Source organism: Felis catus, chromosome A3 (assembly GCF_018350175.1).
Source record: "Felis catus isolate Fca126 chromosome A3, F.catus_Fca126_mat1.0, whole genome shotgun sequence".
NCBI classification, from domain to species: domain Eukaryota; kingdom Metazoa; phylum Chordata; class Mammalia; order Carnivora; family Felidae; genus Felis; species Felis catus.
Window position 1 is genome coordinate 21,457,881 of NC_058370.1, and position 24,253 is coordinate 21,482,133.

Sequence of the window (24,253 nt, forward strand, 5' to 3'; positions counted from 1 at the left end):
CCCCAAGCGAGACCGTCTCCGGGTGAGGTGTCCCGGCACCCGGTCCTGGGGATCTCAGAATCATAGGGACAACTGGCATTTGCTGAGGACCTACTCTATGCCGGGCACCGAGCTCAGCTCTTTCAATCATTATCTCGTTGGGATTCTCCCAAGAGCCTCATGAGGAAACGGTGAGAGCCTCCATTTTACCCGGAGGAAATTGTGGTCCCCAAAGAGGAAGGATCTGTGCAAAGCTACCCAGCGAATCAGTAGCAGAGACCCATTTCTACAGCGCTTCCCCTTATAGGCCACACCAGCATGTGTAAGACCAATGATGGCTTTCATTATTTCTCTGAATCTGGTGTAGCAAGCGGAGCAGTATTCAGTGAATCGTTTGCCAAAGAGAGCGGAAATACTTTGAACAGTCCTTGGAAAGTCCTCTGGAAAGTCCCTGAGAAATACACCAAATCCAATCCAAGAGTCAAGCCTGTGTAGCTGGAGACAGATTTCACAACCATTGGCCCCTAACATAAAAACACCATTTTTCCGGGTTCTGTATTGATTCTCCTGGGTACCAGAAACGGTGCACAGCGCTTTACGATCATCCGCTCGTTTGATGTCCAGCATGGTTTCGTGAGGACGGAAGTTACATGCTCTCTGTCTTACGGAGGATGGATCTGACGCTCAGAAAGGTGAACTTCCTTGAGGAAGTTCTGGTCACACCCAGAACAGAGCCAAGCCATACAAGGCTGTAGGTAGGTGTGTGCACATTTTTGGCTGCGTGCGGAACAGCACCAGGTCAACAGGGAGTATTTTTGGAAGAGTGTGGATGGGAACAGAGGTGCAAGGATGTTGAGGGGCCCAAGGGCTGGACTGTTTTGAGTACTGATATTTATCAGCCGTTTCAGATCCAATCCCACCTTCTCATGCAGCCTAAGTTCCCTCTAGGTGACCAGCTCTTCCCGATTATGTTCAGCGTTAGGGGACCTTGCGCACACGGCCCGGTTAGAATCCCTCCGTTAAGTCTCTGAATCTGCCAGGGAGCGGCACGCGGCTTGGGATTCATTCAGGTAGCGCAGGAAGGTGGCCAACAACACGATTTCTGGGAATGGACAGCCTCGTTCAATTCCAGGCTCCACGGTCAATACCTATCCCACCCTGGGCAAGCTACATAACCTTTCTGTGCCCTGGTTTTTTCATCTGGAAAATAAGGACCGTAGTAGAATTGGCTTCATAAATGTTACACACGTAGAGAAGTACTCGACACAGAGAAGGTTCTCCTTGGGCGTGTTTTTCTGTCTTGTTGCATTGCCATCAGTCTTCAAGGGTTCGCAATTCATTCCCACAATGAGACCCCCGGCGCATCTCATTTGGTTCCTGTGCCTTCCAGAGGGCGGGTCCCTAAGCCTTTTCATTGGTTCTGTGAGCTCCCGAAATTCTGCTAATCCATTGTTTCTTGATAAGCGAACTCAGCGTCAGTCTCTGTTGCCTGCGACCCCAGAACACTAGATGTAGATGTCATGTCAAATCTGTCTCCCTGCAAAGCTGGGACTCTGGTCCCTCCAAGCTGCGATCCCTCCAATTCCCAGTAAATTCTGCACCTGACATCAACAGGGCTGTTCTCTCCCAAGTTCCTGTCTGGGGCAGTGTTACCAAAAGCAGACTGGCTCCTGAAGGTTGGAGATGCTTGTTTGATTGCTTAATACAGACTCTCGGGGGATTCTCTGGGCTGAAGCTTAATAGTATCTCGGGACCTTTGCACATGCTGTTCTTTCTGCCCGGAACTCTGTTTCTTTCCCCCAACCCTACCTCCACTCTTCACCTAATTCCTTACCCTCTTTCAGATCTCGGCTTCTCTGTCCCTTCCTAGACCACCAGCTCCAGGATGGTCCCCCACAGTTCCCAGAGCCAATATTTGCCTTTGCCTTTGTAGCTACCACACTCAATTATTATTTTTTTCCTGTTTCTCTGTTTCCTTGTCCAACTAGATTATACATTACCTGAGGGCAGAGACTCTGACTTATTCTGGCTCAGGGCTTGGACCCCGTTTGGTCAATATATGGATGAATCCCAGATCATCCAATCAGAAATCATTTAGTTTCTAGTCTCCCTCCAAAGCGGAGGAACAATGGCTTGACCAAGGTCACAAAGCTGTCATTTTCTAGGAGAAGGAAGCCCAGAACTCGCCAACAGCCACCGTCACCTCTAAGTCTTGAATTGAGCCATCTTGATGGTGTGCAACGTGGGCTTCACAGAGGAAGGACGTTGGGACAGACGCCTACTCCTCGCCACCAACCCTAAGAGGCAGATACTATCACCATCATCACACTATCATCAGCAGCATCACCCCCATGTTACAGATGAGGAAACTGAGGCTTACCACACTTCTTGACTTGCCCAAATCGCCCAACTGGGAAGTAGACGAGGAGGAGCCTCGAACCCAGGGCTGATGCCCAGGTCTGTGCGCGCTTCACCCGGCGGGGGGCCTGGGCCGTCCGTGCAGCGGGAGCTGAGGGGTTGCGAGGACCGAGGGGAGCAGGGGAGCGGTCGGAAAGGCGGCGGGCGGCCCAGCTCCTCTTGGCAGCTGAGGCCCAGGCCGGGAGGGGGGCGCCTGCCTGTCATCCCGCGCGGCGGGCGGGGCGCGGGCGAGGCGCCGGCACAAAAGGGCTGCCGTCGCGCCGCCCCGTCCCACGCGGGGAGCAGCGCTCCGACCCGCCCCTGCGGCCGCCGGCGGCCCCCGCTCGCTTGCCTCGCCCTGCCGCCAGTCTCCTCTGGCCCGCCGCCTCTCTCTGGCTCTCTCCCTGGGTCCCCGGCCTCCCCTTCCCCTCCCGGCCAGCCCGCTCCGCTGGCTCCAGGGCTAGGTGGGGGCTGGGGCTGCGCACCGGATAGACAGACCCGCGGACCGACTGACCCGGCACCAGCTACAGGAGAAGCCCGTCATCATGGTAACGCCTGCCAAGGCCTGGACCACCTGGCTCTGTCCCCTTTTGGTGGGGGTGTCAGGGCAGACCCCAACCTTTTATACTATGACCCTCGGCACCTCACCACCGGTCCGGTCCGTGTTAACTGGTCGCGGGGCGGGGCGGGGGGGGGGTTGGGAGGGAGGTGGGCTGGCAGTGCCGGGTACCCCCCTTCTGGCCACGTCCTCTCTCCTCTCTGGGCCCCGAAGCGCGAAGTGGATGGATAAGATTGGAGGACTTGGGAACTTCTGATGTCGCCCCATCGCAGGCACAGATCAGAGCTGAACTCCAGCCCTTGGGCCTTAGATGAAACAGGGGGGGCTGTTGCATTTTAGACTTGGGGTGGAGGGTCGGGTATGCCCAGTGTCCCCACGCAGGGTTTGGATGGAGAGGGGGGTAAAGGCCCTTCCCAGTCCCACAGAGCTGGGCAAGGTGGGTTAAGGGTGCCCAGGGGAGAGGTGGGAGCTGCTCACCAAAATTTGGGGTGCTCTTGCCACTTGAGAGTCAGGACAGGAAAGTCAGATGTGCACAGAGTCCTGACATGAGGTGGCCCCATGGGAATTGGGTGGGGAGGTAGGCCTAGGAGGAGGGCAGGGGGAGGGCAATACCTCCACACTGCGGCTTCCTCAGCTGGCACTTCGATAAGGTTGGGATGCTCTGAGAGGTGTGTGTGTGTGTGTGTGTGTGTGCACCTCACGCATGCCAGTATCTGGGAACAGGGGATGAAAGAAAAGTCTGTTTTCAGGGAATCCCAGCCCAGCCCCGAACAGGCCCCGGAGCCCCGGGCGGATTCATGGGAGCCGTGGGGATTTGGAAAAGTGCTCTGAAGACAGGCCAAGGCTTTAACCTCTTAGCTGTGATCGAGCGTGTCGAATGGGTGTGGGCTTTCACTGGGTGCACGTTCACACGCGGACTTCTATTTAGAGACATGTGTGCACCAGGCTGAGCACACCAAAACGCGTTCCACTGACCTACGTGGCCGAACCCACGCGCCCTCTCGCGCACACAAGCCTTACCCACCTGCTCTCTCTACCGCTGAAATATGGGCACACACCGGCGTGCGTGCCGCAGACCTATTGCAAAACCAGGCTGCTAAATCCACACGCCTGCGGGACAGGTGGATTCGCACATCGCTCTTGGAGCTGTTTGACGGTAACCTTCATACGCTAATGGGTATTCACCTCTCACCACAGGCAAGGTCCTGTGCTGTGGGATTTGTGTGCAGGAGCTCGCGTAGCTCACACCAGCTCTAAGAATACGCCTGCTGGTATCTCCACCCCCACAGATGGGGACCTGAAGCTCTGGGAGCTTCCGTGGCTGCCCAAGGTCACCCAACCAGAAAGCAGGAGGTAGGATAGCCTGAATTCTGAACGTGCATTCAGCTGTCATGGCCACCCCAGAGCCACACCTGCACCAAGCAGTGTTTGCTAAGCTTTACCTAGTTTTGGACCTAACTCCGTGATTACTTTTTTAAAATCCAGAAATTCCTTGCTGAATGCCAGACTCTCAGATCAAGAGTCAGGCCTTGGGGGGCTCCTTGAAAAGGTTTAGCAACTCCTTCCTGAATAGGAATGACGGACAGATTTTTCTCCCACCACCCACCTACCTCTCTGCTCTCACCTCTGTACTTCAGCTGCTCTGACATTGGTTCAGAGCCTCGTATGCTTCAAGCTCCCTCCCGCCACAGGGCCTTTGCATATGCCGTGCCTGCTGGGTGTCACCCCTTCACCTAAAGAATTCTTATCCCTCCTATAAATCTCCACCCCAATATCGTGTCCTCAGGCAAGTCCCACTCTAGCATGCCATGTATCTTTCCTTTGTGGCCCCACCACAATTGTCCTTTTCATGGGACGATTTGATTAAAGGCTATGTAGTGTTCTGAAGCAGCCCAGTGTCAGAGCACCTTATGGCAGAGGGGCTTCGGGCTTGTCCAGGTTCATGTTCCCGAAATTTTAGCATCATCGTGAAATTTTTTGCATCTTCTCTTACTGGATAAGGTATTATAAAGAAATAACACAATCTACTATTTATTCTTTGCTTACTATGTCTCTCTGAATCAACTCACTTTATAAACGTAAAGATATATTTAAACAAGACATTTTATATCAAGACCATGAAAAATCTGTATCCATTGTCATCAATGCAAAGTCACTATAAAAATGTATACCGCGAAGGCGAATTTGTACCCGTCAGTTCTGGCCGGAAGAGGTCGGCTGTGGATGAGTCCAAGCCAAGGGGCTGCTTTCTTTTTGTTAAAAGGAATAATCGCTCAGTATCTGGGAGGTATTTTAAGATATACCGGCTGAACTGAGACCGTCTCTTTGGTGTTACCGTGAGGACTGGATGAGACTTGGGGTAACTTTCTTTCTGTGGTTTCACATAGAGTTCACGTCCTCCCCAACTCGTCCTGTGGTTACCTGCCATCCTATCCCAAGCTTTGAGAAAAGCCGGTTGAATCCAATTGAATTCAGTTAACATTGCCAAAGTACTCACCTCATGGCGATCCCCCGAGGTGCCGGGCCCTGTGTAAGGACCCGAATGAGAGAAGACGAAGCCCTGGGCCCTGGCCTGGGGTTACAGTGCCCACTCACTGAGATTTCCAGGCTGGGCGATGGGCGGTGGGAGTTCCTCTCTTTGCCTGGAAGCGGATGTGTCATAAAAGAGAGATGCGGGTTGCGTGGGTCTCTGAAAGGTGGGAAGGAGCTCACCCGATCCAGGGAGGGGCGCAGCGCGAGTTCAGGCAGTGCTTTCAAAGTGGGGCACCTGCCATGGGTCCCGGGGCGGGGGGAGGGGGGAGGGGGGAGGGGGAGACTTTGGCTACACATTTATTGTTCTACGATTTTTCGGCTTAGTGTTAGGAAGGTAATTTAAGCAGCACAAACCCGTGATAATAAATAAAAATCAGTGGATTTGAGTCGGAAACAAATTGGCCGAAAAGACAAACGTGAAGTAAGCAATAGTCCATATCAAGTAAAATAAATTGGGGTATGTAAACCGCAAACAAAACTCATGTGCGAGGCGCACGGGTGACTGGGAAACCCCGGGCCAGGGTGTCAGGTGTGTTAGGAGAAGCGGAAAAGGTGGGCTGGTGTGGACCGATGGCCGCTATTGGCAGGCTGAGTTGTTAAGACGGTGGGGAGCCACTCAAGACTGTTGAGCAGCGAGGGTCACAACCGGGTCTGTGTGTTAAAAGGCCATCGTAGGGGCGCCTGGGTGGCGCAGTCGGTTAAGCGTCCGACTTCAGCCAGGTCACGATCTCGCGGTCCGTGAGTTCGAGCCCCGCGTCAGGCTCTGGGCTGATGGCTCAGAGCCTGGAGCCTGTTTCTGATTCTGTGTCTCCCTCTCTCTCTGCCCCTCCCCCGTTCATGCTCTGTCTCTCTCTGTCCCCCCAAAAATAAATAAACGTTGAAAAAAAAATTAAAAAAAAAAAAAGGCCATCGTAGTGGCCAAAGGAGAGCCTGGCCTGGTGGGAGGGAGCAGGGGAAGGGGCAGAGGAGCTGGTGGTGATGTGCGCGTGTCGATACCCCAACTCTACTATTTGCTGGTGGTAGAGAGCCTTGGGCTCAGTTTCTTACCCTATGGAATGGGAATAATAATACGTATCCCACAGAACTATTGGGAAGAGGAAATCAAATAATGTTAATAAAAGGGGGCGCCTGCGTGGCTCAGTCGGTGAAGCGTCCGACTTCGGCTCAGGTCATGCTCTCACGGTCCGTGAGTTCAAGCCCCGAGTCAGGCTCTGTGCTGACAGCTCGGAGCCCGGAGCCTGCTTGGGATTCTGTGTCTCCCTCTCTCTCTGCCCCTCCTCCGCTCTCACTCTGTGTGGCTCTGTCTCAAAAGAAATAAACATTAAAAAAAAAATTAATGTTAATAAGAGAATGGAAAACGCTTAGGATAAAACCCGATACAGAAGCTTGCTCAGTAAACAGCTCTAGTTATAAGGGCTATTATCATTATGTTTTCTGGGTGGCAGACGGTGAGCCCCAAAGCAAAGGCCAAGGGGACGGGGAGCGAAAAGAACAAACACAACACGAAGCCCCAGACAGGTGAAGGGACTTGCACAAGGTTACCCACAAGACGACACATGACAGAACTGGATTTCTGAATGTGGGTCTTCTAACACCTACTTGCTTCTCAGTTCACTGCATCTGGGCTGTTTTTCCAGTTTCTGAAAGTTTTTTTTTTCTTGTATTTTTTTAATGAGGAGCCAATTCTCACTCCTACCTCCACCCACACACAAATACAAGGGATTTAAAGCAGGAGAAGTTTTAGTTGGACATGATCAACCACTTCCTGGCAACCAGGGCAGCAGAACCCTGGTTTTGGGACCTCCAGCCTGGAGAAGTTCAAGGGCAGAGTCCCTGATCGTTGAGCCTGGCAGCCACAAGCTGATACCCACTGGGCTGTAGCTGACTCACAGACGTATTTGGCTTGGCTAACCTTTAAAACATTGGGAGGCTTTACTAAAATATCAGCAGATCCGGCAACATTGGGCCAAAGCAAGGCTGGGCAGGAGCTGATGAGGTGGGGCATGTGTCCCAGCCCCATGACTCCCTACTGCTTCCCGGACACTGAGGTTGACTGTGAAGGGCCACTCACCGAGGGACTGGAGGGGTTATTTTCTCACACTTGGCCTACTTCTGTCTTCCCTGTCACCTGTCGGTCCCCTGTGGGCATTTGTGTCTGTGGCTGGTGGTGTAGACTCTTCCTGGGCTGAGTACAGAGATGGAGAAGGGTCTTTTCGAACTTTCCCACCAACTGAGGATTACGTGGGTCCCCTTTAGAAACCACGTCCCAGCTCCAGACCTTCTGGAGTCCGATCACAGCTTGAATTCTAGAATGGCCCCGACTGGAAGGACCCTTAGAGATAGATAAGCCCAATGCCGCCATTTTACGGATGGGGGAATTGAGGCCATGGTCACCCCGTGAATCAGGGGTGGAATGTCACCTTCCCTAGATGTTTCTGCCACAGAGGACAGTAGGGGATGACAGCAGCCCTGGGACACTGCCTCCCTCAGCTTTTCCCAGCCTTCTGTCTTCCCAAGCTAGGAGGTGCTGATGCTAAGTGATGCAAAAAAGCTTTGTATCTTGCGGTAGATGGGTAAATCTGGGCCTTTAAGAAGAGTTCAGCACACATCTCAGAAAGCCCAGCTAACAACATCTGGTGAGACCATTTAAAAAGGGAACAGGCCTTAAAAACACACGCAATCGCACTTTTATTTTTCCCCCTTGATTATAAAAGCTACCCAGGCCGGTTACAGAACGTTCGGAAAATCCAGCAAACTATGAAGAAAATTAAAACGGTGCCTTACGAGGCCCCTGCCCCTCACAGCGCTCAGGGGTGACTACAGTTAACGCTTTATTTCATGGCCTCTTGGCTTACATGCGTTTTTACGCAACGGAGATCACACTGCACGGGAATTTTTCTTTTAAAAACTCCCAACAGTCGGAAGAGTAGTTACCTTCGGGGTGAGGGCCGTGCCGGGGAGGGAGCCGTTTTCTGGGCTGGTGAGATCCTGTGCGTTGACCTGGGTAGTGGTCACAGGGATATGCACGTAGGTAAAGATGCATCGACCTTGTTTATTTTACTGTAAAATAATAATGCAGGCTCCTTGCAAGAGGCTGACACAGAATTCTAGAAACCCCTTTCCTCCCCGCTCCTCTCATACCCAGAGGGAACCGCTGGGGACAGACACTTTTCTATGTGGCCTTGAGCTCCATACCAGGTTCCCTGAGCCCACCCAGAAGGCCCCTGCACGTCACACATAGTTCTGCGGCCCCCCCTCCCCACAGGGGGCTCCTTGTCTCCTGCCTGGGAGGGGCTGGAGGGCTGAGGACAGGCGGCTCTGGCTTGTCTCACCTTCTCCCTTCCCAGCTTCCCGTCGGCAGAAGCCGAGGAACAGTTAAAGGCCCAGCCTGGCTACGTTCACTGGGAAGGAATGGAAACACATCGATTAAGTTTCACGGAAATCATTTTGAGGGGCCCGCGTCTGGCCAACTGTGTTTGGGTTCCTGCGGTCCCGGGCAGGGCTGCCCGATTGATTCTGAGGGGAGAGTGGCCAGCTTTCCTTCCTGCAGGCTCCTGGGCTCGTTATCCCGTACTTGGACGGCTTATGACGCCCTGGGGTGCGGGCCCGTAGCAGGTAAAGCTCTGGCCAAGAGCTTGGAGCCCCATTAACTTGGAACATTCTTGTTTTTTACTGGCCGCCCCTTAAACGGTTACAGCGTGTGGCCAGTGAGCCAGTTTGCGAAAGCCAAAGGCGTCCCATCTGTGCGCTTTAGTGTGTGAGAAGTAAACAGCTTCTTCTTCGGGCCCCGCTTGAAACACTGGAAGGCAGGCAGCTGGGAAGGCCGCCCCAAAGGCTGGTGGCTGCTCGTGGCCCCAAGACAGGCAAGGCGCTGGGGGCAGGGGAAGAGAGCGCACCGGACTGGCCAAGGCTGCGTTGGATGCTGGCTCTGTCTTTCCCCTCCTCTCTGCGACCTTGGGCAAGATCACCTTTGGCTTCTTTATCTGCAAAGTGGGATGTTCCTTCCCTGCTCCAGTCCGATCATGTGCGGAAGCAAGAGAATGTGAGCACAGGGCCTGGTGCCCAGCAGGTGCCTGGAAGCTGTTGCTGTTCTTGGGGTAACGGTAGTGGGTTCGGGAAGGGATCAAGAGGGGGCCTTGTCTTCACACAGAGGCGGGGACTCTAGGCCGGTGTGACAGGAGCAGTAAAAATAAAAAAACAGGCGGTCGTACCTTTTCCTTTCCGTGGGACCCCTACATCCGTCATCGCCCCGGCACCCGCAGAACGATCATCGGAGCAAGATAGGATAATTCTAGAATCCCCGTTTATAGATGGGCAAACTGGGGCATGTCATGGCAGAGATGGTTTAGTTTGCTGTTGCCCAGAGGTTGGCATGCAGGCCATGGTTGGGCCACACGCGGTCACGGACTGGAGCGAAATAACGCGGGGGACTGTGTGCTGGGAGACTCGGTCCCTTTGAGCTTCCCTCTGATCTTCTGAGGACCCCCAGCGAAAAGCCCCCTCTCACGATGCGATGTCTTTACCATTACCACCTTTCTAACGCAAAGAGAACCTCGATGAGCCTTCAGGAGGTGACCAGATGTCCTAGAAGTTCATTTGGAAAATGTATTTGTTCTATATACTGACACAAGGTCTATCCTACAGCTCTCTAGTAAGTATATATAATAAATACAAATGGAATAATGTAAACACCACCCAAAGCCTCGTTGGCTTATTTTCGGAGTTCCATTCTATTTATGCCAGTTGATGCTGACTTTTTCCTTTTAACACGATGACAGCCCTGGTAATGGCCAGAAACACGGCAGCAATGGCTGTGGCTGAATGGGCACCTGCGAAGCACGAGGCCTGTGCAGAGACCCTGCGTGTCCCAGCTCATTCTGTCTCGCTCAGCTGTTTAAGGCAGGTGCGATCGCAGGCTCCGATTTCCCGGAAGTTGAAGCGGAGGGGGCTCAGCAGCCTGCAAGGTCCCATCACCGGGAAGTGGCAAGAGCCGGGATTTGAACGCGGGCAGGCCGGCTGCATTCTCATAACCAGTATGGAGGCATTTAGAATGCAATTATGTAAGCTTTTAAAAAGTGAGTGGATTCGCAAACACAACACACAGACAAACCAGTAAGCGCCCATAATGCAAATGGTACTTGGAGATGCTAAAATTCGTGACGATGCCAGTGAATGATTAAATTTCCAAAACCAAGATGAAACAAACCTAGCCCAATGCTATGTGCACAGGAGAAAGGAGGCCCAGAGAGGGAAGGCATCTACTCAAGGCGGCACAGTGAAGGGGAACCCAGGAAAGGGAGTGCCCCGAGAGAGGCTGGGTGGAGTGGGAGGGCATGTGGCCGGGCTTACCTGACTTAGTGTGTGTGTGTGTTCACCGATGTCAGACGGGGTCCTCTAACTCTGGGTCCCCATTCCCACTGCCGTCCTCATGATCGCGTGGGTGAGGGGGTAACTATTAGGGTTTGGCCTTGCTTTGGAGGGGAAGAGCATTAGGAGAGGTCGCCAGGCCAGAGGAGCCTTTCCTTACTCTGCCAAATCGAAGACGTCCCCCTCCCCCCTTACCTGGCCCCTCAGCGTGAAAATAGCCCTTCCTGGGCACGCGCAATTTTGTCATTCAGCGCCTGCCTGCAATACATCATCCCCGTTGGGTTTCTGCCACGTCGGGGGCAAGACCCTCCTTCCTTCAGAATGGGGGTTGCAGACATTCATTCATTCCTCCTGCAGAGAGTAATGGGGGCCCTACGCTGTGTGGGTGCTGGGGACAGAACGGTGACAGGGACATTTGTCCAAACGCCATGGGCTAGCGTCCCTGTTTTACAGCCTCCTGGCATTGGACTCTTACTGAGGTAGAGTAGTGCCATGTTCCTCCTTCTCCAAGTCCCTGTTTAATCTCCCCGATTCAAGGGACCTCATTTGTAAAAAAAAAAAAAAAAAAAAAAAAAAAAAAAAGTGATTTTTCTGTCTTAAATAAGCTCCTTTGTGCGGGAATCTTATTTACTCTCATCTTCCCTTACATCCCTCCGTGACAGATGGACCCAGAGCTTGCAATCAGTCTGGGCCACCCAGCCTGGCTTCCATGAGGCTTTTTAAGACTTGAAAACCATAACCCATGGGTTCTATGACTACACTTGGTCAGAAACCTCTGGTCTTGTCCAAGCTGTTTTTACAGATGGAAAACGTTGTGGTTCAGAGAGGGACATTTTGTTTGTCCTTCCACAACATCGACTCAGCCCCTATGTTGGCCCAGGCCCTGTGCCAGGAATGGGAGACCCCAGATGAAGAGAAGCCAGTGCCTGCTCTGGTAGTTTCTGTCGCTGCTGAGGGCGGTCACAGACTCGGTAGCTTAAAGCAACACACAGTTATTGCCTGGCGGTTCTGTAGATCGGAAGTCCAACGCGGGGCTCGCTGGGCTTAAATCGAGGGGTCGGCAAGCTGCATTCTTTCCAGGAGACTCCAAAGGAGAGTCAGCTCGCCTTTCCCAGCATCTAGGGGCAGCCTGCATTCCTTGGCCCGTCCTCCGTTTTTAAAGCCAGAGACATCACATCTCTCGGATCCTTCTTTTATCACATTCCCCCCTGACGCTCACTTCTCCGGTACCTCTCCCACTTTGGAGGACCCTTGCGATTGCGTGGGGCCCACCTGGAAAACCCAGGAAACCATCCCTATTTTAAGGCCAGTTGATTGGCAATGATGATTTTATCTGAAGCTTCAATTCCTCTTTGCCTTATGAGGTAGCATATGGACAGGTTTTGGAGATTAGGTCACGGGCACCTTTTGGGGGGGGGGCATTATTCTGCTTACCATTCCCGTCCTCAGGGAGTCTAGAGTCCTTGAGCGGGATGGCAATCAGGGTGGAAACTGCTATGATAGGGGCACCATCGAAGCCCAGGAAAGGGGGCGCCTGACTCGGGTGGTGTGGGAGAAGGAAGTCAGAGAAAATCCCACGGAACAGATGAGGGCTGACCCAAATCTTGACGGGTGAGTTAGCCAGGTGGAGAGGGAGTGGAAGTGGAAGGCATCCCAGGAGGAAGGTACAGCATGTGCAAAGGCCCAGAGGTGAGTGAGAGAATGCACCGTGGCTGAAGCATGAGAGAGGCGGAGAGGCTGGGCGGGGAGGGGGTGGGGAGGCTGAGTACGGGATGCCAAGATCACAGGGGACCTGAATGCCTGGAGGCCAGTGCTTTCCTGAAGGCCGTGGGGAGGGAGCCTTTGAGGGTTTTGAGCATGATACATCCGTGATCAGCTTTGCATTTGAGGAAGTCACTGTGGGGTCCTGGTCTAGCATGGTTGGAAGTGAGGCAGCCTAGAGATTGGACGGCAATGAGGAGGGGATTGAGTGGGAGAGCCAGAGGCCTGAGTCAGGGCGGGCACAGGGCAACAGGGTTGAGTGGGCAAGTTGGTGAACTCTGGAGGTGAGACAGTTATAAGACATGGCTGAGGATTGTGTGTGAATAGAGGAGGCAAGAGGAGGGGCGGGATGATGAGCAGAGTTCTGGGAGTCTGAGTGGACCGTGGGGGCCATCACTGAGGTAGGGACATGGGGGAAGGGTAGGTTTAGGGAGGTATTGAGTCGGGTTTGACGTGTTGATGATCTGTGCCCGATGGACATCTAGGGGAGGCATCCAGGAGGCACCTGGTTATGTGAGTCTTGATATAGGAACTCACGAGGCGGCTACAGTAACTTCCATTCATCAGTTACCGCTGTGTAACAAACCACCCCGACACTCAGTGGTAAAAAGCAACAATTATTTATTATCATTCGCGCACCCGCATGCTGACGCACCTGCGTGTCGACTTCACTGACCGCTCGGCTTCAGACAAGGTCTGCAGGTCTGTCAGGTGGTGGGACTTACGGACGCTGAGCTCCCCTTTCCTTCGGGCCCTGACCTGAATCCCCCCTTACTCTTCCTCCACTCTGCCTTGAGCCTGTGGGTGACATTTGAGCAAAGACCTGCACGAGGTGAGGGAGTGAGGATGTCTCGAGGAAGAGTATTCTAGGCAGGGGGAGCAGCCGGTGCAAAGGCCCTGCGGTGGAACGGTGCCTGCTGTGTTTGAGGAACAGGAAAGAAGGCCAGTGTGGCTGGAGGGCATGATTGAGGGGTGCAGGGGAGGTCAGGGGGCTCGGTCATATGGGGCCCGGAAGGCCATGGCAAGTGGCCACTACCCTTATTATTGCTGCTACTGTCACTTTTCACACTCTCCTCCTATCCCCTACAGGACCCCCCGTCCCTGGACACAGCCATTCAGCACGCCCTGGCGGGCCTCTATCCCCCTTTTGAGGCCACAGCGCCCACCATCCTGGGGCAGGTATTCCGTCTCCTGGATTCTGACTTCCAGGGGGATGGGCTGAGCTTCCTCCTGGATTTCCTCATTCCTGCCAAGCGCCTGTGTGAGCAAGTGCGTGAAGCAGCCTGTGTAAGTTGGAAGGGACAGTGGGGCCGGGGGACAAGCTCTCCCAGAACCGCGGGGCTGGCGCTGAGCAGAGAAGGAAGCGGGCCGGTGCGTGTCTTGTCTCAGAGCAAGAACTGAGGACACGGGATGGTTCTCCGGGTATCACTGCTCGCCCAAGGGAGACTTCAGCCCCCCAGTGGAACGGGAAGTTCATTTGACCCTCTGCTCTCTGGCAGCTAGGAGCCAATCACGCCTATGCTTTTATCCAGGAGGAAGTCCTGGATAAAAGACATCCCTGCATGATGGCCCCTCGGAGCCTGCCCTGGGGCTGGCATGGTGGGCAACACCAGGCTGCCTTGGCCGAAGCGGGTCAGCTTCAGTGGAAATAGAGAATGTTCCAGGTCTTTCCTGGAGCCCTTGAGGCCTCAGGACTCACTTTCTTCCCAGCAGACCCCTTTGAACCCAGATCTCAGGGAGGCCTCTCTAAGGCAAAGTGGAAAGAAAAGTGTTTTAGGTAGGGCTCATTGGCTGCAAATAACCCGTTCTTAGACCGGGACAAGGTAATCGGTCTCAGCCCCGAGTTGATGCACCAATCAAATGCCTTAAGGGGTTTCTGTCTCTTGTCTCTGCTTCTCCTTGTTTGCCAACATCATTCTTTTTTTTTTTTAATGCTTATTATTTATTTTTTAGAGGAAGAGAGACAGACAGTATACAAGCAGGGGAGGGGCAGAGAGAGGGGGAGACACAGAATCCGAAGCAGGCTCCAGGCTCCGGACTGTCAGCACAGAGTCCGACGCGGGGCTCGAACCCACGAACTTCGAGATCATGACCTGAGCCGAAGTCGGACGCTTAACTGACTGAGTCACCCAGGCGGCCCTTGCCAACATCATTCTTATAGGCTGTCTCTACACGCCTGGAGCCCAGGGCAGCTCTGGGTTCAAATCTTGTCCTGGGGAGGAGAAAGAACTTTTCCCCAACAACAGCAGATAGAAAAGTTGCAAGGAAGGATCCTGATTGGCTAGGCATGGGTTCTATGTCCATCCCTGGGCCAATCACTGCAGCCAGAGAAATGGGATAGCAAGATTGGCCAGGCTTGAATCATACCCGTACATCTATGGTCAGACGTGGTGACTGTTGTAAGGGTGGGGACAGGCTGTTGGAGACCACACCCAGGAACTTGTGCACACCCTCCACGGGATTGCTCGGTCCCCTGCGGCTCCTGCCTCAGGAATCACTAAGAGGGTCCCAGAGGGTCCCAAAAGGTCCTGCTGGCTGATGTGCGTCAGGGACACGATACCTCAGGCACAAAAAGTAAGAGCAGAGGCTGTGTGCATCATTGCAGTGGTAGAAAGAAATGGAATGTGGCAGTAGCTAAAAGCTCGGGTTTTGGAGCCAGAACTAGAGATGTTGGACCTGGAAGGAGACGGAGGCCGTTCATCTCACGTGCGCAGGGTGGTTCCCGGCACAGAGAAACAGTGAGGTACAGTCATGGTTACTGCAGAGGGAAGACTCACTGAGCTTATGCTGCCGACTCCCACATATCCACCCCGACACTATTTCACATACGTCCTTCCCCTCCTGACGCCTTCCCCGTGGCAAGCTTTAGAAACTCCTGCTTCCCTTTTCTGGTCATTAAAACTGCATTTTCACGGTCTCCTTCCCTGTTTCTCCCAGGAACAAGGGTCACAACGTTTTAATTTCTCTATTTTCAACGACAGGCGACTTTAATTATAATTATAGGTGACTCCCTATCACCTCCGAGCCAGGGGTGGGATCAATAGTTTGGTTTCAGGAGTCAGGTGCCCCAGGTTCAAATCCAGCCTCCGTCACTGTGGAGCTGGGGGGGGGGGAGGGGTCCGTGTCGCCTGTCTGAGCTTCACTTTCCTTAATGGGAAAGTGGGAATGTTAATGACACAGTCCCTACCTCACGGAGATGATGCGCGCAGCTTAGCACAGAGCCTGGCGTGCAGTGAGTGCTTAGTAGCTGTTGGCTGTTTACTATCACACTCTCGCCTCTCTCCCTTGGAAGTAATGCGTCAGCTTCAGTCTGTCCTTGTAACCGCCAGCACCCAGAGGCAGCCAGCACCCTCAGATGAAGTCCCGTGGGGGTTAGGGACAGACACAGGTGTCCGAGCCGCACGCCCCCTGAGCCTCAGTTTCCTCGTCTCTAAAGTGAGGACAGTGATGCCTCAACTCCCTGCCCCACTGAGTTATTGCGACGTTCAGATAAGACGATCATCACCATCATCTCTATGGTGCGTTGCCGTTTGCAAACTACGGCCGGGTTGTCCGGCCTCGTTCAATGGGACGGTGAGGGACAGCACGTTGTCAACAACAGAGCACTAAATGAAAGTGGTGGAGGAACTCACGGACTCATGGGGTTGATGGATGTGAAGTTTCCCCGAGGCAGCTGAACTTACAGGGTCACTGACGTGAACCGGCGTATCAACTTGGGGTACAGATACGGTCGGTTCTTGATATTTCCCCCAGTTCCTAGTCCCAGGAAGCACCTGCTTCATTAGCGGGAACGTCAGCGTCATCGTGTGGAGGTCTCCCCGCCCTGACACATCGAGATTACATAAGATTATCCGGGTTCTACTCAATCCGCAGGAATCCGACCCTTTTCCAAAAGCCAGGTAGCGAGAGACCTGTTGTCAGTCTGGCGGGGCTGTTGTTGCCACGTGGGGTCACTGCTGGACGCGGGTCCCGCACCACCCAGTGGAGCGGTCCCACCAAGAGGGACCGTTGTGTTCAGAAGGGCTCCTGGATGCCCTGCTGTGTCTCTACAGAGAATTGCTGGCACCTTCTGTGTAAACGAAGCTTTTTTTCAGTTTCGCCTCACCTGCCACGTTGTTGCCCAGGAAAGGGACATAAATAAGGAAGTAAGTCGATCATAAACCAGGAAACAATACACATTCAGGCCTAGAATAATGGAATGATTTTTTTCACGGTCACCCAGCAAGTTAGTGGCAGGGTCAGATTTCCTGATCTTTCTCTCAGTATTGTTTTGACCTCTCTCTAATCTCTTTACCTAAAAATTAGAGAATGGTGGTGGTGCCCAGAGCGCCTGGGTGGCTCAGCCAGTTAAGCGTCTGACTTTGGCTCAGGTCACGATCTCACAGTTCGTGGGTTTGAGCCCAGCATCTGGCTCTCTGCTGTCATTGCAAAGCCCACTTTGGATTCTCTGTCCCCCTCTCTCTCTGCCCCTCCCCTACTTGCACGCTCTCTCTCTTCTCAAAAAGAACATTAAAAAAATTATAGAATGGTATAAATGCAGTAAGTGACCATGTTATTTTTTTTTTCAAGTTTTGTTTAAGTGGGGGAGGGGCAGAGGGCAAGGGAGAGACAGAATCCCAAGCAAGCTCTGGGCTGTCAGCACAGAGCCTGACACGGGGCTCAATCTCACGAACTGTGAGATCATAACCTGAGCCAAAATCAAGAGTTGGACGCTTCACTGACTGAGCCACCCGGGGCGCCCCTGGACTGTTTTATTTTATTTTATATATTTTATTTTCGAAAAATGTTTTTATTTACTTTTGAGAGAGAGGGAGAGACCAAGGGGGGGGGGAGGGGCAGAGAAGGAGGGAGACACAGAATCCGAGGCAGGCTCCAGGCTCTGAGCTGTCAGCACAGAGCCGGACGTGGGACTTGAACCCACCAACCCATGAGATCATGACCTGAGCCAAAATCGAGAGTTGGACGCTTCACCAACTGAGCCACCCAGGTGCCCTTAGACTGTTTTATTATTTTTTTAATTTTTTAATGTTTTTATTTATTTTTAAGACAGAAAGAGACAGAACATAGCAGGGGAGGGGCAGAGAGAGAGGGAGACACAGAATCCGAAGCAGGCTCCAGGCTTTGAGCTGTCAGCACGGAGCCTGACGCGGGGCTCGAACTCATCAACCATGAGATCATGACCTGAGCTGAAGTCGGACACTTAACTGACTGAGCCACCCAGGCACCCCCAGACTGTTTTATTTTTAATTGAAAATTCCCACAATCTTTCAAAGGGCAAATGTCGAGAGGAGAGGAAATTAATGTTTGTTGAACATCCACTTAAGTAGTGTATGCCAGGCATAGGGTTGTGGATTTTTGTTTTTACACACACACACACACACACACACACACACACACACGCATATATAATCTCACTTAATCCTCCTGCCAACCCAATCATATGATACATATTGTTATTCCTATTTGCATATAGGAAAATTGAGGCTGGAAGCAGTTATATCATCTGTACAAAGTAGTGATTCAGACCTTGGAACGCACGTCTCCTGGCTCCAAAATGGAGGGCTCAGACTTGAGCGAGGTTGAGAGAGGTTTCAAATAGGTGGGGAGAAGGGACTGTGACCCGAGCAGAAGGGTCTTCATGGGAAAGGCACCTGCTAATTGGTGCCTGCCACGCAGAGCTTTTCTCCCTTGGGCTAGGAGGCTAGCAAGCGTTTTCAAGGTCACGGCCGGGACTAGGGCGAGGCAAGAGAGGCACCCACTCTCAGGTTAGGTGCTGCGCCTCTTAGAGGCCAGGCACCTCTCTTGCCCGACCTGCTTGAGTCCATCTGGGAGAGGGAAGGGAGCAGACCCGCGGGCAGGGGCAAGGTCTTTCAGGGCGGGGCTCTCTGACATCGCCCTTCTGTCCACAGGCCCCGTACTCACACTGCCTCTTCCTGCATGAGGGCTGGCCACTGTGCCTGCGAGATGAGGTCGTGGTGCACCTGGCCCCCCTCAACCCCCTCTTACTGCGCCAGGGAGACTTCTACCTCCAAGTGGAGCCCCAGGAGGAGCAGTCCGTCTGCATCATGGTCAAGTGCCTCTCCTTGGACCTCCGCACAGTGGACGCAAAGCCTGTTCCCGCGTCATCCTACCCTACACTCTTCACCCAAACGTGGCTGGAGGCCATCAACAGTGACTTTGAGGGAAGCCCTCTGCACAACTGCCTGGTAGCTTCCGAAGATGGGATTGCCCCTGTGCCCTGGACCAAGATAGCCAGCCCAGAGTTTGTGGATGACAGACCCCAAGCAGTGAACGTCCTCTCCCGGGCCTGGGGGTCCCTCGAGTTAGAGGCCCTCGATCTGAGCAGCCCTCCAGAGCCTCATCAGCCCAGGCCCTCCGGCAGCCAGGGGCTGCTTGCCCGGAGCTTGGCCAAGGGTAAGGGCAGGACATATGGGAACAAGTACCCAGGACTCATCAAGGTGGAACAAGCCAGGCCGGGGGAGGTGGCCTTTAGGATGGACGATGTGGCCAGCCAGGACTTAGAAGGAGACTATGTGGCCCTCCTGGAGAGCAGAGGAGGGCCTCCCAGCAGGGAAGTGGAGACATCCAGTGGGTGTCCTTTGGGGGCACTGGAGGAACCATCCAGAACTAAGGAAATCCTGCTCTCTCAAAGGATGCCGCCCCTCTCAGGGGCCAGGGGGGGACCTTCCTTGGAAAAATGGGCTGGTGAGAAGCCAGCAAGCTCAGAAGAGGAGCCCTGCAGGTTGGGCTCGAGGAGAAAGGTCAACTATAAAGTTAACGCATCCACCCAGGACTCAGAACCCCAGCCCCAGGAGCCCTACCTCCGCGTCCTTGAGGAGCCACCGCCCTGTGCCTCTGGCCTTGAGGCAGGTGGTTCCTCCAAGATGCAGGAACCTCTGGGAAGACCAGAAAACATGGCGCAACTCAGGCCTGCACCAGTACGAGCGTCCTCCCTGCACCTGTGCTCGGCTTCCCCTCCTGCTGCTCCAGCCCCTGAAACCAAGTTGGAAGAGAGGGCCAAACAGGGGCAGGGGAGTCTTCCCAAGCCTGAGACTGGCCCCAGTCAGAATACCTCCTCTTCTACATCCCCTACTTCTGGGCTCAGATTCTCCCTCTTGAAAGGGCAGAGGCAAGCCCCTGGGCCCCCAGAGAAAGCCTCCCTCCAGCCCGACAGGCCCTGGAAAGTCTTGCGTTCGCCCTCGTCTCCCACGACCAACCGAGCCAAGAGCGTGGGGAAAGGTAAGGTGTCCGCTTGCTCAGCCGGACGGGGGTGCTGTTCTCTGGATGTGACCAGGCGACAAGGTGGCGCGGGTCGCCAGGGACGGAGCCCCTCTGAACTGGCTCCGTTTCGGGGATTTGGTGCACAGGTGGCATGTGGAGAGGCTTGAGGTCTCATGGGTCTGGAACTGGCTTGGGTTGAGTGGGCCTGAGTCCTCGCCCAGCTGGGTCTGGGTGACCTTGATCAAGGGCTCCTTCTCTGTGCAGTGGGGGCCTCACCTGCCTCCCAGAGTCGTTTTGAGGTTCAAAGACACGCCAGAGGTAAGGAGCTTAGCACAACGCCGGCCACCCAGTAGGAGATCAACAGCCGGAAGCTTCATCATCAGTCAGAAGGTGAAAGAGAAGACATTTCCTTTGGGAAAACCCAGAGGATTAATACCCTTTTCTTTGTTGTCGTTCATCCCCAGCTGGAAAGACTCAGACCGAAACATCTGGCCCGGCTGCTGACTCAGGCCCACGGACTGGGGAAAAGGCCGGCTTCCCAGAAGTCCCTCCAGAAAGAGAACCCCCTCTGGATGAGGAGCCCCCAGGGCCTGAGCCTAGGATTGGGGCTCTGAGTGTGGAGATCCTCCAGTCGAGGATGGCATGCCTGCCAGGTCTCGGGGGTCGCAGGGCAGCTGGAGGTGAAGGGGAGGGTGCTGGTGGTGGGGGGAGGGGGTGGGGCTAGGGCGGCCTCTGAGCATCCTGGTGCTGGTGGGTGTGGAAGAGACAGGGAAAGTCCTAGAGGCTTGTGTTCTGGGCCAAGCCTCTCTGAGACTCGGGTTCTTCATTTTTCCAGCGAAGGAGTTGGATTCTATGAAGCAATTTCTAGATACCCGTCCATCCATCCAGCCAGCCATCCATCCTACTTTCAGTGAGGCAGCCAGGTGTCTTAGGTCAGTTCTGTAGAAGCAGGGCCTGAGACAGAGCTCCTTGGGAAAGCGATTTGTTGAAGGTTGCTCTCAGGAGAAGGGGAGTGAGCAAAGCAGGACGGAGCAGGGGAGGAGCTAAGCAAGGATGTGGCCTGACCCCGTGAGGAGCATCAATTCATACCACAGAGCCGGTTCCATTTTAAGGTGTAGGGGGCTGGGCTTTTGTAGGCTTGGGTCCGTTGGTCATCACCCCAGGCTGATCCTGGGATGGGGGTGCATGATCCAGGATGCATGAATGATGCCTGAGCCTATGATCCAGTTCAGTTGGGGGCAATTCTCCAGAGAAAGGAACATCTGTGAGCCAGTACTGCCAACGGCCAACCGCCTCTGGGGGATGGGTAGTCTGGTCTGGCAAAGGGATCGGAGTGGGGTGTTACCAGCATCCAATACAGACGGTGTCATCACTCCTGTTTAATATTTATGCATCTTTGCAATAAATATTTTTTTAGTACCTGCCATGTACAGCTAGGCTCTGGGCTTAGCACTGAGGACTCAGCAGGGAACAAGTCTGATGTGGGCTCTGCTCTCAAGAAGGCTATATTCTAGCGGTAGAGAAAATCCGACAGGTTTTTACAGCAGGTTATTACAACCCCGTGTAAACATATCGCAGCTGTGGGGCAGTACAGGGCTCTGTGGGAGGACAGATGCGCACCGTGGCCCAGGCTTGGGGTGGAGGAGAGGTCAGGGAGGAAGGAGGAAGCGATATAGAGCTCAGGCCTGTGGTATGAGTAGGTGTTATCCAGGTGAAGGGGTGGGAACAGTGTTCCAGACAAAAGCAGCAGGATGTGCAAATGTCTGGGGTTAAGAGAGACCACAGTGGTCTTTGGGACCGACTGTCCTGAAATTCTATTTTACCTTATAGACTTCGGCATCTCCGCAGGATCTGGGACAGTGCTGTGTCTTTTCGAAGCTCCTAGGGGAGCACTGTCTGTCTTCTTCCTGGTCATCTTTGTTGAAGCTCCTGCTGTTTTTTCCCCATATTAATTGCACACAAGGGGTCTCACAGCCCTTTTAGGGCTGTCACATTCCAAGCGCTCCGGTTTTATCTGTCGAAGGGCCCTGCTCTGGGAGGTGGGAGACCATTCTAATTTCGGATCTGTCAGCTTCCTGTGTGACCTTGGAGGAGTCACTTGCCCTCCCTGAGCCTCAGGCGCCTCCTTGGGTAAAAGGGGAAGCAGCAGACAGGACCTGGCTCACCGTCACTCTTTCCACAACGACTCTTGTTGTAATTTTGGGACTTGCAACATACACTGATGGGTCCCAAGTGCCTGGAGCAGGGTCTGGTACATAGTAGGTGCTCAAAAGGCATATGCTGAGTGAATGAATATTCTCCATGTAGATGCTCCTTTTAGTTCCTCCCTTGACCTCCTCGTCTTCGGTGATCTTGTCCTCGCTCCCCCAGGGACTCCTGCCACAGCCACCTCCGTAATTACACCATACTGCCCCTCTTCCCTGCTCCCCCACGGGCCCAATTTTAACCCTCTTTCGGTCCCCCAGGCCCTCAACCTGTCGGCCCGACCGCCTTCTCATTGTCCCTCCTCACCTCCACCCTGTGCTCCCTCCTTCCCAGCGTAGATCCCAGGCTCATGACAATCTCTCCCTTTCGCTCACAGGCCCCTAGCCTCTCCCTGCCACCTGCTAGCTTCCCTGAATACATCCCGGCCCTCCATTAAGTCCAGCTCCCTGCCTGTCCCCGACCCGCACCCTCATAGCGGGACAAAGCCCGGGATTCACACAACGGCGCTGACCGGTGGCCCGTCAGACTAGTGACCGCTGACCGGCCATGGGGCCCTGTGGTGCTGTGGATCCCCTCACCTCCCGAGTCCTAAGTGCATTCCCCCACCGGCCTCATCGATGACTTTGCACTCCACTTCTCTGACCTTCCCCACTGCCTCCCTCAGCTTTCCTCTCAGCCCAGAACCTTCCTCTATCTCTCAATGAGCAAGGAGAAGCAACCCAAAGGAGGCTACAAACTCCTGCTGCCCCACGTAGCTACCTTCTGGCCTCTGCACAGCCAGCGTTCTAGAACAGGTGAGCCCTCGCCGGTGCTCCGCTGCTGCTCACCTACTTAGAGACAGCCCTCCAGCAAGATTCTCCTCTCTTCCCTACGTGTTCACCTTCCTCTTCTCTCTTGGACCAGTCACACCAGCATAAGATGTGCTGGTACATTACCCATCTGTCTTCCTACCTTTCTCTGACCACCTGAAGCCAGGGAAGGTGTTCGGCTTTTAAGGATCCCATGATTAGATTAGATTATGTGACTGGAGTGCGTGACCCAGGCTAATCTTCCAACTGGAGGTCCTGCTTTAAGCATACCTGCAGAGTCTCTTTGTCCGGTAAGCTGGCGTTACTCACAGGCTGTGGGATTAGGACGTGGGCATCTCTGGAGCCATAACTCTGCCGACCGCAGGCCCAGGCCTTTGGAGAGGGCTTCTCAGAGTTGTTGCAGAGAACCCCCGGATGCAGAAGAAAGTGAACAGGGTCCCAGGGGTTGAGACCTCACCCCCAGCTCTCAGTTGCTCCGCACATATCTTTGAAATCTTTTCCGTCTTTAAAATTTCTGTCCATTTTGTATGCTACTTAAGAATACATTCGTATGTGTTTCAGTATTAGAAAAAAAATGCTCTAAATTGCTTGCCGGTTAGATCATGTACCATTTCCCCCCCCGAACGGGGAGTGAATAATGCTGCAGAAAAGTGAAACAGTTTTTTCTTAACGTTTCTTTATTTTTGAGAGAGAGAGAGAGAGCAGAGGGAGAGGGAGGGAGAGAATCTCAAGCAGACTCCATGCTCCGTGTAGAGGCTGATACAGGGCTCGATCCCACAACCGTGAGATCATGACCTGAGCCAAAATCAAGGGTCAGACGCCCAACTGACTGAGCCACCCAGGTGCCCTGCAACAGGTTTTTGGTGGCTTTCGGTACCCCGCCCCCCTCCAGCAAGGCCTCCCAGCAAGGCCAACTTTCCACCCGAGACTCCGAAGCCAATGTGAACAGCGCAGCTTTGAGCCAGGTCTCCGAGGCGCGAGTGATGGCCTCCCTGGCGCCAGCTGTCAGCCGAGGGAGGCATCTGGGGGCAGAAGGGCCTCCCAGCTGAAGGCACATCGGGGGACAGCTGCCCATGGCTCGAGTGGACCCAGCCAGCATCTGGGTGCTCAGCTAGCCCTGGTGGTGTGCAGGCCCTACCCCAGGCAGGGCTTCGTGGGGGACCAGACACATGAACAGATAGCCGTGTCCCCGTGGGTAATGTTCCGAGTACTTGAGCTCTCTGCTACTCAAAGTGTGGTCTGGGGACCAACTATGTCGGCATTTCCTTGGAGCTATGGAGGGATGCAGACTCCCGGGCCCAGTGAGTCAGAATCTGCGTTCTAGCGGGATCCTCAGGCACATGGAAGTTTGAGAGGCACCCCTCAAAGTTTGGGGTGCAAAGTTCGAGGTCTGCACCCCTGTGTATGACAGCACTTGTGAAGG

At 53.9% G+C, this 24,253-nt stretch overlaps 1 protein-coding gene across 2 annotated transcripts in view; it reads left to right on the plus strand.

Annotated features, from left to right (window-relative positions):
• Nucleotides 1-2,693: 2,693 nt before the first annotated feature.
• Nucleotides 2,694-24,253, plus strand: part of KIAA1755 (uncharacterized protein KIAA1755 homolog) — a 40,297-nt gene continuing 18,737 nt past the window's right edge. Inside the window, exons 1-4 of one of the 2 annotated variants that reach the window (XR_006595193.1) lie at nt 2,694-2,924; nt 13,685-13,882; nt 18,505-19,834; nt 20,281-20,496. Coding sequence is in view for 1 of the 2 variants with exons in the window: in XM_045053641.1 (XP_044909576.1) it covers nt 2,922-2,924; nt 13,685-13,882; nt 18,505-19,834; nt 20,281-20,496 (1,747 nt within the window). In the remaining variant the exon portion in view is untranslated. The remainder of the gene's footprint in view (nt 2,925-13,684; nt 13,883-18,504; nt 19,835-20,280; nt 20,497-24,253) is intronic. The other variant, XM_045053641.1, reaches the window with a different exon arrangement.